General features: G+C 36.4%; 1 protein-coding gene across 1 annotated transcript in view; it reads right to left on the bottom strand.

Moving 5' to 3' along the window:
• abcc1 (ATP binding cassette subfamily C member 1 (ABCC1 blood group)) overlaps nt 1-14,888 on the bottom strand; it is a 111,517-nt gene that overhangs the window by 53,643 nt on the left and 42,986 nt on the right. Inside the window, exons 14-18 of the mRNA XM_016666015.1 lie at nt 7,825-7,912; nt 6,932-7,001; nt 6,666-6,792; nt 3,894-4,070; nt 3,315-3,482 (exon numbers count right to left, since the gene is read on the bottom strand). Of these exons, the coding sequence (XP_016521501.1) occupies nt 3,315-3,482; nt 3,894-4,070; nt 6,666-6,792; nt 6,932-7,001; nt 7,825-7,912 (630 nt within the window). The remainder of the gene's footprint in view (nt 1-3,314; nt 3,483-3,893; nt 4,071-6,665; nt 6,793-6,931; nt 7,002-7,824; nt 7,913-14,888) is intronic.

A 14,888-nucleotide genomic window follows, 5' to 3' on the forward strand; every position in this document is an offset into this window, starting at 1 on the left:
GTTTGAATTCATGAAAAGGCTTTCACCATGATTAACAAGAACAGCTGTAATTTCTGAGCATTTCTGGACACCTTCAAAGAGCTGCTTCCAGGAAATGAAGACAAGAAGAAGATCTCCTGTTTTCAGAGCATTACAGGAAGACTATTACGAAGGAGATGGCTGACATAATCAAAGCAAAAAATGTTACTGTTGAAAGAACCTATTTTCTTAAGTTAAAGAATAAGTAATTCTGTTTTAGTTTTTCAATCAGCATTTCAGAGTAACAACATACTGACCAGACGTTAAATCCTCTGTTATCTTAGAACAAGTTATCTTTTGTTTTATTCCAATGTACAAAGGGTTTGTTCTACAGTTATGATGGTAGTTATAAGTAGTCCAGTATGTTTCACTTCATTTGAGGTAAGACTTAATATCAGTGACTTTGTTAGCATAGCATTTGACACTGTAATAACACTTAATGACATCTTCATAACTGTTGCTACTTGTTTCAATTTACTTGATGTTGCTGGGATCAGGCAAAGATGACGCCCGGAGTTGTCTTTGTGAATCAAAATGGGGTTTATTTACCTTAACACAAGAAAACTCAGTCTGTCACACCTGGTGCCTCACGCTCCTCAGCAAACGAAAAACAGAACACTGGCTCGCAAACGGCACGTTCGAGGAACACACATAAAACAGACACATTCAATGACATATAGGAAATATTAGTACAGACGATCAAGGCACAAGACAGACACAAAATAAAGTTCTGAAGGAATTAACTTATTATAATAAAACAATTTGGATGGGGTACCTGTGAACTACATTGCTCAAAAAAATAAAAGGAACACTTAAACAACACAATATAACTCCAAGTAAATCAAACTTCTGTGAAATCAAACTGTCCACTTAGGAAGCAAAACTGATTGACAATCAATTTCACCTGCTGTTGTGCACATTCAACTTTGTACAGAAGAAAGTATTCAATGAGAATATTTCATTCATTCAGATCTAGGATGTGTTATTTGAGTGTTCCCTTTATTTTTTTGAGCAGTATATAATAAACATGAACAGTAAAATAAATAAACTAATAAATTCAGTGCATCTCACATTGAGGTAAAAGCTAATATTAATGGCACTTAATAACATTTTCATAACTGTTATTACTTGTTTTACTTAATGACACTGTAATAACACTTAATGACATATTCATAACTGGTGCTATTTGTTCCACTTCAGTTGATGTAAAAGAAATCGTTAATGAGTCTGTTATTAAATCATTTTACAGTGTAATAAAGCTTAATGAAATCTTTATTGCTTGTCCTGCTAGCTTTGCTTTATTAAATATTAATCATTGTTTTGTTAAAGCTTTTGCTAGTGTAATAATTAAATCATTATGACTACTATTGTGACAAATTTATGTCAGATCATGATTTCTTGGTTAATGACAAGATGTCATAACAAAAACATTTTGAATAATGTCAACTTTGTATTAAAAGTGTCATAATTTACCGAATGACACTTTATGACAACAGTCATAACTATTAATGAAGACTTATTGATGTTCATGACAGGTGTTATGTCATGTTTATGACAGTGTCATGTCAGTCTTATTCAAAGCCCTTCAAATAAAGTGTTACCAAAAACTTTTACAGCCTTGACCTAAATATTTTCTCTGGAGCAAATTTATTGTACATTTAAGTGCTGTATTGTTTGCTACTGTGTACTATTTCTGAAAGTTTGTGTGTTCATTTCTCAGTTTTACCCTACTCAAACTTGCTTCAGTAAAGAGTCTTTGTAAGCCCTCTTGTCTGTGTGGTCATTTTGGAGAAGAGTTTTTCTGAATGTCGACTCCAACAAGGCGATGGAGGTTGAGGACACGACAGCGCCTGTTTTAGTATGTAACGCTGGTACATTTAGATGCACTAAAACCCCATATTTGAATCCTACCTTCATAAAATAGACATGGTAGCACATGTTGATCTACCATAACTCCATCAAAATATCCTACTTGGTAAATATGTGGGTAGCACATTTACTAAAGCAGATTCCTTCATTTGGATATTGTTATAAAATATAGAGGTAGCACATGTTGATCACTAAAACTCCATCAGAATATCTTACCTGGTAAATGTGTGGGTAGCTCATATTGGTACATTAAGACAGTGCATAAGAATATCTAAAAGAGTAATATTTAAATATTAAAAATATTTTAAATACAGAGGTGTTTGTAAGACTGAAAGAGTATCAGAAAGGGGAACATGTTTTTATTGAAATTAAATTAAACACAGACATTTACAAAAATACAGATCCCTGCAAAAGTTGTATGGCAGTCTTTATCCAATGCAGTGCAGCCAAAACATGTCCATCGAACTGCGCAAGTCACTGTGCACCTGAAATGATAGGGTATGCTTAATATAAAATGATATTACGCTGTAGACATACACAGATACAATTCAGCATAATATCACTAAACATGCTCTATTTAGCACAGTTTAATTTAATTTAATTTCATTTTTTTTATTAAACTAAAATATTTTAAAGTGTAACGACAAAATAGCCCACAGAAACAATGTAATAGATCCTGATTCATGTGGTTGATGCCAAGCAATGTCTTTTGTGTTCACAGTATACAGCATAGTAACAACACTGCAGACGGCAAACTGAAGCCATTTACAAATATGCTGTCTCTTATCTAAACTTAAAACATTAAGTAATACAGCATCTTAAGGAAAGCCAGGAATAAAATAAATTAAATAAAGCTTACCTTTATCTTTGATGAAATAAAACAGACAAAACAAAACCTCCATGGGTAGGACATATAGATAAGAAATCTGCTGAGTAAACAATATGACGTAGCATCGATGTGTGCATGTGCCTTACCACCAGGCAGGACAGATTGATGGGTAGCACAGATAGTTAGAACACCGGTTATGGGCTGGGAACATACTGATGGAGAAGTGCAGACTGATGTAAAACCACAACACTGGAAAAAGTTCTGGTACGCAGTGAATGCTGGAAAAAAGTACCGATACATTCAAAGATAAAATTTAGGGAGTTTTCACACCTAGAATCGGCTCCATTAGGGACAAAAATGGCAACATTTGCTACATTTTTCAGCTGGTGCAGTTTGCTTTCACATTGCAATGTGCCAAACCACAAACCAAGCGCTTGGAAATCCCTGTTCTGTCACGCGCCTGTGGTAGCACTGCACGAACAACAAATGAAGGAAAAGAAACCTTTACAGGGAACCTATAAAGAAAACATGAGCACTTCCTTCTTCATGAAATGTAAACAAAAATGGAGTGGGCTCAGATTCAGGTTGGTTCACCCACCTTGTCCCGCAGTATGCCCCGTGGGCCAATGACATAATCGAAGATGTGCTTTCCAACATGAGCATCAACAGCAGACAGTGGGTCATCCAGCAAGTATACAGCACGGTCACAGTACACTGCTCTGGCCAGGCTCACCCGTTGCTTCTGGCCACCAGACAGATTCACTCCCTAAACACAGAATGGGTAAGGAACTGAAATGAAAACATCTCAGAAGCTACACAGAATTAATTACTTTTGGCTTTGGCATCACATAGAAAAAATGTTACTGCTTATCTATGGAATCAGCTCCAGAATGAGCTACGTTAAAAATCTTTAACTGAGCAAATGCCTAATATTTCAGATAGTCAAAACAGCTGAATGAGTACATCCCTGTTATTCCTGCAGATATTTAAGTATATTTTTTCATGGGACAACAATGACAAAAATGACACTTTGACATAATGAAAAGTAGTCTGTGTGCAGCATATGTAACTGTGTAAATTTATTCTATATAACTATATATACAGCCATTAGTGTCTAAATACTATATACTATGTTATGTTATAGTGATTAATGGACAGACGGATCCTCAGTCAATACCTTCTCTCCAATCTCCGTCTCATCCCCAGCAGGGAGAATCTCCAGGTCTGGCTGGAGAGCACACACTTCCACCACATGGTTGTACCAGTCCTCCCTCCTCTTCTGACCAAACATGATGTTTTCTTTTAGTGTGGAGTTCTGGATCCAGGCCTGCTGTGGAACGTAGGCCACAGAACCCTGAAGGCAACATAAATGTACACAGATTCATATTAAATCATCTCATTTTCAGATTAAATTTCACATTATTATTTCAGACAACAACCTTCGCTTTAAACCCAGGACATCATATATAGTGCTTTACACATTTTTTACACAGTCACATTACAATCACAAACCTACTTTATTTTACTATTTACTTTTTCCAACAGCTTTTATCAAAAATCCTGAAAAGCGGCATGTGAAGCGTTCATCCAGGCAAGGCAGGAGAATTCTACGAAACTCTTGAGCTTTCTGATACTATATGTTCTGCTCTATGGGTGAAATTTACTAGTCAGTCTACCTTCTGCCCTACACTTATGCAAACGGTTGGTCCATATGAGTTTACTGTTGAAACACATAGCTAGACTCTCTAAACTCTTAATGAAAAAGATTTTTCTGGGCCCAATGAGGAGATGGAGTCTTATGGAACAGATCCCTGTTGTTTAAGCTTGGTGCCACCTCAGATCTGCGTAGAGATTCTGTTGCATTCTGATGGTGAAATCATCAGAATGCAACAAATAGTTCTTCTTAGTCCCAAAACATGCCTTATTTTCATGAGGCGTGTGATAATGATGGAGCAAAAACAAGAGCCTAGGTGGATGTTCCTTAAGGATAGTTCATCGGTAAATGTGCACATATCAATTCTGGTGCCATACCTGGTCAAAAACTCCTGTTATATCCATGGGAGCAACACACTTCATTACTTCTGTCAATAGTGTTCAGAACTGTAAGAATATCGGCTGTACTGAGGTATAGCCTGATTATCAGATATACCATTATGATGGGACAGACATGCTCTTTCATACTCTTTTTGTGTGTTTTGTTACCTTAGCATAATTTTGTGGTTGTGACAAAATATCAGAAAGCTTAAGAGGTGTGAATATTTTTGCACAATACGATAAACTATACATAATGCTATAGACTACCCACAAGACTATAGGCGTGACGTGACTTGCATAAGATCCCCCTCACTCTGTCACCCCCTTCTGGAGCTTGCCGACAATGACTACTATCAGATTTAACAAGTTGTCAACATAACGCACTAAATCTTAAATGTATGCCTGATATATAAAAGAAAAAGGGATGCAGTGTTTTGCTAGTTATTGTCAACACTACGACAACTAGATAACACGGTCAGGAGGAAGTTTTAATAAAAATAAATTGTGAGGGTTAGGGTAGGTCAGTTATGATAACTTCACTTCGACAATGTCAACATGTAGATATTCTGCAAGAGTTTTGTGTTTCAGTTAAATTAAAACAAAATAAGCCAACCCATACACCAACTTTCTGACAGATCATTAGTAGAGCAGGTATTTCAATTAGTTAACTACCACATTGGTAGTTAATCTACAACAGTAGTCACTTATTAATAATCGTAAATCGCAAAATAATTGCAAAATAAACATCAAGCTAAAGTAACATAAAACTAATGGACTGAATGTTCTGTTCTTTGTGAGGAAAATTAATTTAGTTAACGCAATTGTGTGTGTATATATACACTGCTCAAAAAACATAAAGGGAACACTCAAAATCACACAAAAATCATCAATGGAAATCAAATTTATTAACCAATGGAGGCCTGGATTTGGAGCCACACACGAAATTAAAGTGAAATGTTCCCTTTATTTTTTTGAGCAGTATATATATATATATATATATGCCATTGTGATGGGTACTTTTCCACCCACCAAAAAGCTGAAACTTTCTAGAAAGAAAAGAACATTTCTGAGTTCTAAAACTTTAAAATTGACTATAAAATACTCAGAAATTTTGCAGAATAAATGTCAGGTTTTTTTTCCTGAAACTAAAAAAACTATGTTTTTTCTAGAAAATGTAATAAAAAAATACTCTAGTATTTGCTAGAAAAAAGAAGAAAACTTTAATTTCTGAGGGTTTTGGTAGAAATTTACACTCTTTTTTTCCTATCTAAAATGACAGTAGCAGTAGTTCAGGATACTATTCAAGTAAAAGTAAAAAGGACAGTGCAGTAAAACTACTTCTATACCCTTTCCCCCCAAAAATAAGTAAGCTTATTTTTGATACATAGTCATCAATTGGCCAAAATTATCGGCATCCAACAGCTTACTCGGTATATTTGAGAAAAAACAACAAAAAAAAAAAACTGTGCAAAGATCTTTGTCATTTGCTCATTTTCTGCCATGATTCTAACACACACTGGCATGCAGATTGACACAGCAGCAGCATGTCTCCGTTGCCGTCCCACAGGAACGATGTGCAGTCGTGTTGTGTTTAAAGGTGGCTCGGAAAACATGTTTAAAATGGGGGTGCGGGAGACAGATACAGGAAGTGCGGGAGCTCCTGCTGTATCAAATTGAGACAGGACTAATAGAAAGTGGGCTACTCTGAGATAAAAAAGAAATCTTAATGCTCATTACGAGGACCACGATGAACTCAAGATTATTTAGTACACATCACCTATTTTAGAAACACAACAGTGGGACCAGATTTGCCAGAGTGAACCAGCAGTACAGCACCAGGGTTTGGTTCAATGTCCACTATCTAGTGTATACATGTCTTTGCTTTGTGACAGTGTGAAAGAGTAAGAGCAGCCACCTTCACAACCACAGATCCTTCAACTTTGTCCATCTCCCCCAGGAGGGCAGAGAGCAGAGAGGATTTTCCTGAGCCAACGTGTCCCACCACTGCTACCAACGAGCCTTCTGGGATGCACACATTCAACCTGAACACAAACACATATGCACAACCACAGATCCATCTTCTCAGTTCACTTTTAATCAGGAAATTCTCAGGCTCATTTGTACATTAATTAGATAATAAAGCTTGTAGATTTCCACATACTCAGGGTAAATGGGACCTACCTCTTGAGTGTTGGTGATTCAGCTCTGGACCACCTGAAGATTCCATCTACTATAGAGATGCTGTGTGGGGCTGGAAAAGAATATCTACATAAATGAAGTAACTTAATAATAAATAAGAGCCCTTTCCTTCAAGATTGGGATGGAGACATATTGCTTTTTTTTCTTTTTTTTCAAATTTTCTTCTACAACTTGAACTTTTGGAGTGAGCTATATAACAGAACCCACTTAGGGACATGGGAAATATATATATATATATATTGCATTATCTCACAAAAGTATCACATTCCCTTGCAATACATTTTGCATTCTCTCGCAATAAGCAAATACACCCTGGTCAATTTTGTATACAGTGAAAACTTCAGATATCTCACAAACGAGATATTAACATACATGGAAAAACCTTACGAAAACCTTATGTTATAGCAGAAATATGGTGGCCACTGTAAGAAAGACTTTCAATATTCAAGTATGCTGAATCAACTGTTCAGTGCATTATTGCGAGAGAATGCAAACCTTTTGTGAGATAACGCGAAGGAAAAAAATCTCCCATGTCCCCCATGGGACTCCGTACTATATAATACAGCTCTTTAGTAAAATGTCAAACTGTTTCTTAAGACTTTATTTACAGAATTTTCAGTTAATCCTTTTACAAGACTAAGATCGAAAGCATATCTTTCATTTTCATTTAGAAGTTTAACATATTGAATTAACTGCAATCCACAACTGAGGTCCAAAATTATTGACAATTAATTAATTGTCAATAATTATTGACAGTTAATTAATTATTAACTGTCAGCTTGGTATGTAATCCTAATAGTATAGATCTGTAAAATCTTAAAGGTTTGTATTTTCTTCCATCACTGCTATTAGACAATACATTTGGGGAGACTTACAGCCAGCCATTGTTTTGTGCTCCACACTGTCTTCTTGCAGCTCCTCATGTGACAAAAATACTCTAAGCCTCTTCAGAGACACACTGACCTGAAAACAGACCAAATGAAGAAAGACTACAGTCAAGATTGATCAAGTTTTACAACATTCATGCAAGCCTTGAGGTAAGAATTGAACCAGTTTTTCTTGTTATAACAGTTACATCACTGTGCAACAATGTTCTCATAGAAGGGGTTGCACCATTTAATATATTTTTTTTTCTTTTAAGTTTTTTTTTGGTTCTAGTGGCCTTAATTTGAGAGTGTAACCACTCTCAAATTAATTAAATGGGTAATGAAAGAGAGGGAAGATGTGCTGGGGCCCAACCCTGTGACGTCCACAATGAGAGCTAAGGCCTCCATATGTGGGTTGTGCTTTACCCCATACCAACCCTGTCCTCAGCCTTTTAAAGTTGAGGACAATATAATAAAAGTCAAGTCGACCAGTGGCTGTCATGTCATAGCAACACACACAAAAAGGCTTTATTAATTATACTGACAACAAAAAAGACAAAACACAGCTTGGAAAGAGATCTATAATGCAGAATAAAATTAACAAAACATCATCCCAGATTTCTTCAGTAGCAGCTGAGCAGTGATCTTCTGTCACTGTGTTCTTGAAAGTTGCACAAAGTCAAGACTAACCTTTTTTTCTTCCAAACTAGATAGTGTAATGATCAGTGTAATGATCATGCTCATCTTGGATAGCAGTGTTTACTTATAAGTCAAATGAAAGTAAACTTTATCACCTTTTGATTCCAGTTAAATTCAGTGCACTCTATGCTTGCAACTGGACAATAGTGCTGGGTCATTCATGATGAACAAATCATTTGAGAGAACAAACTGAAGCAAACCAAATAACTCACCCTGAACTACCATGATAAATATAATGTATGCAACAATCAATCAAGCTGCTCCTGTCCAATAAAAGCGTGTCATTAATGAAGGGGAAAAAACCTCAATCCAGACTTTAAGTAATATTGTTATGTTGTGCTATGGACTGAAAACACATATTGGTTTAAACACAAGGGTAAATAATTGGTAGTGTGGTTTAATATAGTCTTCTGATGATAAATCATTGTTTTGCTTTTTTCAGTTCAAAGATGGCATGTAAAGAAAGACGTCAGAAACAAAAAAGAAAGGATCTGCCAGAATCAGCCAAAGGTAGTGGACTGTTGACCAACTGGGTCAGAACGAGCACCGCAGGTAAGAAAAAAAAAAAAAGAAGGTTCTTACCATGGATCAACATGCAGTTTTTGGTAGTGAACAATATATTTAATATTACAGGGCAGTTGTTATGTTAAGATGTAAGATGTACTAAATCTAGTTGTATATCTCACAAGCTGTAATTTATCATTGTTTATTAAACTCTGAAAACTGTGTGACTTTAATATTCTGTCCTAGAACGCGGTTAGACGTGCCCTTTTTTGAGCACCTGCCCCTTTAGTGGTCTCTGCACGGCCCTGATGAAAACAAAAAATAAAAGGGGTAAATAATAAATCAAGGGGAAATGAGAAACTAAGCCTAATAAGTACAGTACTTTTTTTTTTTTAGATTTTATATATTATATGTCTCCTTTTCTCAAATTCAAAAATACTTTATTAATACCAAAGGGAATTAATACCAGCTCTGTTTAGAACATTTGGTAACACTTTATTTGAAGGGGGTTGAATAAGACTGACATGACACCGTCATAAAAACCTGTCATAAACATCAATAAGCCTTCATGAATATTTATGACTGTTGTCATAAAGCGTCATTCGGTAAATTATGACACTTTTAATACAAAGTTGACATTATTCAAAATGTTTTTGTTATGACAACTTGACATTAACCAGGAAATCATTACTGAGATAAATTTGTTATAAAAGTATTACCGATTGCACTTTAAAAAATTAGGTAACTTTATGTTATTAAAGGTAAAGTTTAAACAGTAATGATTTATTGATTGTCAAGTTGTCATAACAAAGACATTTTGAATAATGTCAACTTTGTATTAAAAGTGTCATAATTTACCGAATGACGCTTTATGACAACAGTCATAAATATTCATGAAGGCTTATTCATGTTCATGACAGGTGTTATGTCATGTTTATGACCAGTCTTATTCAACCCCCTTCAAATAAAGTGTTACCGAACATTTTAATCAGACTGTAATTTGTTTGTCTAGAATGTCTGATTTGTTTGGGGAGTGTGATGCAAATTTGAATTCCAAAACTGACTAAAAAAGTGAAATCTGATCCGCTTAAAAAAACTCGGCCTCGGTCCAGGTGAAATGAACTCTGAAACCGTTGGAATGCAGTGAGAATGCAACTGAACTGGAGACTGCTCCAAAAGCAGGAAGCTATCTACAGTGCAGGGCATTCTGAGTGCATTGGCCTCAGAATGCCCTGCACTATATATTAGTCAATATATCACTTAGTGAAAAAAAAAACTTAAGTATATTTCAAACATACTTTCATTTGTGTAAGTACATTTTAAGTATACTAAGTAAGTGTAATACATATAAATATATACAAAGTGTACCAACAGCATGCTTGTACCAATTTTGACGTGACTTTAAACACACTTAAATATAATTGTACCACAATACACTTTTAAGAAATATATTAAATAAAAGTATACTTTAAGTCAACAAAATATGTATGTGCTCAAGTGTACCAATGAAACAATATGCTTTTAAAGATTTTTTGTGTATATTTTAAAACATATGCTCAAAGCAGAATTGTTTCAAATTTACTTAAAGTAAACTATTCATTTTTGTGCGTCAGGAAGCCTCCTTGTGTTTCTCAACAATAGCATTTAATTTACAATAACAATTTAGCAAAATAAATAAGTCTGAATGCCCTCAGTTTAATAATGACTGAACTCATTCTCAGTGCCTCTGCTGCAGTGTTGTTAAAGCACCGGGCCCATGGTAAGGAGTGTAGAGCTATCAAAATATGGGCAAAAAAATTATTTTTTTTTTCAACATAGACTTGTTTGTGAATAAAAAAGTAGGTCTGATGTTGAAGTTAGAAAAATTGCTTTGTAGTTGTCCTCAAGACAGTGGGGGGAAAATACCCTCTTCATTTCCAAACACAGAAATAGTTTGGCTGCAGAGAAAACTTCTGACTTCAATTTTATCAGGCTGCCCCAGTGCTGAACTAAATCCCACCACTGTGCTCAGACATCCTGATAGAAAGAAACACTACAGCAACTGTCACGATGGCGCACTTCAAAGTCCCAGTACCTGCTCACCAGCAACTCTCTGCTTCACCTCAACATTACAACCAGTCGAGTTCGCCCCGCTGCTGACGGAATCTGGGCTGGAAGTGAGCTGCTGTGAGTAGAAGTTACTACACAACCTCAAATGCTCAAGGAAGATTCAGGCGATTGCATTTGGAGCTCACAATATATCACATAAACATCAGCAAAAATACTGTGCCATTTATCATAAATAAAATCTCCCTATTGGTCTCTCACATCCAGCAGAGAGATGCGCATCGCAGGGGCTAGCTCTTCATGCAGGGTTGGCTCAAAGCAATATGGGGCCTTAAGCAGAATCCGATTTAGGGCCCCCTTACTACTAAGAACATAAGCATCACTAACAGTGTTTAAAAATAGATTTAATGAGGCTGTGAGAGGGTGTCCACATCAATTGGCAATCAGTCACTGATTATTGGCTATATTTGCTGTGGAGATCTGCGAACAAACTGAGCTCAAACACAAATATTACAAATAGCTATGTAACAACAATCAATCTATCAAGATGGTTCTGTGAACTTTTATTAAGTAAACTTCCTAATTAAATCCTAAATGCATAATTTAATTTAGGTGCCCCTCTTGATGCTAACAACATCAACAGCATTAACTGCATTCAACCAGGGCTGGCCCAAGCCATTGGCCTCAAGCAATAATTGCTTTTGGGGTACTCTGTTTCTACTCATAATGTGGCTTGCTGAAGAGATCATTAGATCATTCACACACCTGCTAGATTTATTGCATCTCTGACAGATGCAATGAGTTTGCTGGATACAATCAATATGCATGTATAATACTGGATACATTTATCGGTCATCCGATTTTTCGGTACCAATTTCGGTAACATTTGAAGGGGAGTGAATAAGACTGACATGACACTTTCATAAACCCCTGTCATGAACATGACTAAGTCTTCATGAATTCAGTAAATCATGACACTTTTAATACAAAGTTGACATTGTTCAAAATGTCTTTGTTATGACAACTTGACATTAATCTAGACAAAAATGTATTCGCTATGACAATGTAATATTACCCAAGACGTCATCGTCATGCCAATTTGACATTAAGCAAGATATTATAACTTGTCATGAATGTCATACCAGGTGAATTTTAAAATGTTATCCTTATAAGACAGCATTAACAAGTCACTTGTTACACATACCTTTTGCTGTCATGAGATCATTATAATTGTGACATTATCCTCCTCTGTTAAAGTGTATCACAGTAAACTAGTAATGAAGATGTCATTGAGTCTCATTACTCTATGTGTGGTAATGACACATTTAGTGTGGTCCACTAAGTGACTGTCAAGGATGGAAAGGAGCTCAGTCCCGATGATTCTCTCAACTGTCCTCACCACTCTGTCTACACCGTGTTCCAAATTATTATGCAAGTGATATTTTCTCAGATTTTCTTACATGGTCAATACAAATGATGGTCTGTATAATTTTCAAGTAATGAACTATTACAGTATAAATCAAATTTTACTGAACAAAGCTTCCAATGAGAACAGTATTTTTTTCAAAAATAAAAAACTCAAAATGCACTGTTCCGAATTATTATGCACAGTAGATTTTCTAAACATTTTATTGATTATAAAGAACTGCAAACAGTCATTCTTTGAAAGTGCAGCATTAAGTGGTCACAGGTACTAAAATCAAAAGCTATTTCAATGTAAAACATTTCAACAGACCAAGTTACATGTTAACATAGGACCCCTTCTTTCATATCACCTGCACAATTCTTGCATCCATTGAACTTGTGACTTTGTGGATAGTTTCTGCTTTCATTTCTTTGCAGGATGTCAGAATATTTTCCCAGAACTGCTGTTTTGATATGAACTGCATCTTGATATGAACCCATTAGATCTTCTGCTTGAGGATACTCCAAAGGTTCTCAATAGGGTTGAGGTCAGAGGAGGATGATGACCAGACCATGAGTTTCTCCACTTTTATGCCCATAAAAGGGGAACACAGGAATTCCTTGCAGCATGAGATAGTGCATTGTCATGCATGAAGATGATTTTGCTACTGAAGGTACGGCTCTTCTTTTTGAACCATGAAAGAAAGTGATCACTCAAAAGTCCATATAGTTTGCTGAGGTCATTTTCACACCTTCGGTGTCTCTGAAGGGGGCGACCAGCTCTCTCCCCATGATTTCGGCCCAAAACATAACTTCACCACATCCCAGCCATGTTGGGATGTGGTGGCCATCCATCAATCCACTACTGCGTCCTTCTGGACCATCCAGGGTTGCACAACAGTCATCAGTGAACAAGTCTGTTTGAATATTAATCTTCATGTACGGCTGGGCCCACTGCGACCGTTTCTGCTTATGAGCACTGGCTAGGGGTAGCCAAATAGTAGGTTCATGCACCGCAAATCTCTGAAGGATCCGACACCTTAAGGTTCCAGAGGCACCAGCAGCTTCAAATAACTGTTTGCTGCTTTGTAAGGGCATTTTAACAGCTGCTCTCTTAAGCCGATGAATTTATCTAACAGAAACCTTCCTCATTGTGCCTTTATCTGCACAAACCCATCTTTGTTCTGAATCAGCCACAAATCTCTTCACAGTATGATATTGTTTCAGTTTTCGTTAAATATCTAATGTTTTCATACTTTGTCAGATACCACTACACTATCTGATGATTTTCGTCAGCAGAGAGATCCTTTCTCTTTCCAGTATTGCTTGAAACCTGTGGCCTGCTTAATAATGTGGAACATCCTTCTTAATTAGATTTCCTTTAATTGAGCTCACCAGACAAACTAATCAACCAGCTCTCTGAAATGAATCACAGTGATTCAAAGAACCCTGACACACAATGTCATCTATAAATTTAATATCACAACAAAAAATTTAATCTTTATGACACTTAATTCCAATTTGCATAATAATTTGGAACACTATGTATATGTTGCCAGTCAGAGGTGTTGCAAGCTCCAAACCAGCCACAGATGCTGCTGGCCAATATGCTCTCTATTGGTCAGCAGCCAATAGAGTCCCTCTGTAGAAAGTGGTGAGGATGTAGGGGAGGTTTGCTCTTCTCATTTGACATCAATCAAATTTTATTTGTATAGTACATTTCAGCAGCAAGGCATTTCAAAGTGCTTTACATCATTAAACCCAAAAACACAGTCTTGCAACATTGAACAAACAATCAAAAACACTAATTTCCTGCCGAGTCGAAGGTCTGCCCTTCAAATAGGCAAAGAAAAAAAAAAAGAAACTGCAGGGGTATTTCAACCCGCACCCCTTTTTCAAACAACAGTGGGGACTCCAACCTGCAACCTTTTTCAACAGCAGGGTGGGGACTCTAAACCCGCACCCCTTTTCTCCTCAGTGCTTGAACCAGGGTTGGGATTCAAATCCCAATTGTTATTTAAGCAACTCTAAATAGGTGGGTTTTAAGACTAGATTTAAAGGCACTCAGTGTTTCAGCTGTTTTACAGTTTTCTGGAAGTTTATTCCAAATTTGTGGTGCATAGAAGCTGAATGCTGCTTCTCCTCGTTTGGTTCTGGTTCTGGGGATGCAGAGCAGAACCAGAACCAGAAGATCTGAGGGGTCTAAACGGTTGGTACAGCAATAACAGAACTTTAATGTATTGTGGTGCTAAACCGTTCAGTGATTTATAAACTAACAACAGTATTTTAAAGTTTATTCTTTGAGCTACAGGGAGCCAGTGTGGGGACTTTAAAACTGGTGTTATGTGCTCTATCTTCCTGGTTTTAGTGAGAACACCAGCAGCAGCGTTCTGGATCAGCTGCAGCTGGAGGATTGATTT

Source organism: Poecilia formosa, unplaced genomic scaffold (genome assembly GCF_000485575.1).
Source record: "Poecilia formosa unplaced genomic scaffold, Poecilia_formosa-5.1.2 Scaffold647, whole genome shotgun sequence".
In the NCBI taxonomy this organism is placed as follows: Eukaryota; Metazoa; Chordata; class Actinopteri; order Cyprinodontiformes; family Poeciliidae; genus Poecilia; species Poecilia formosa.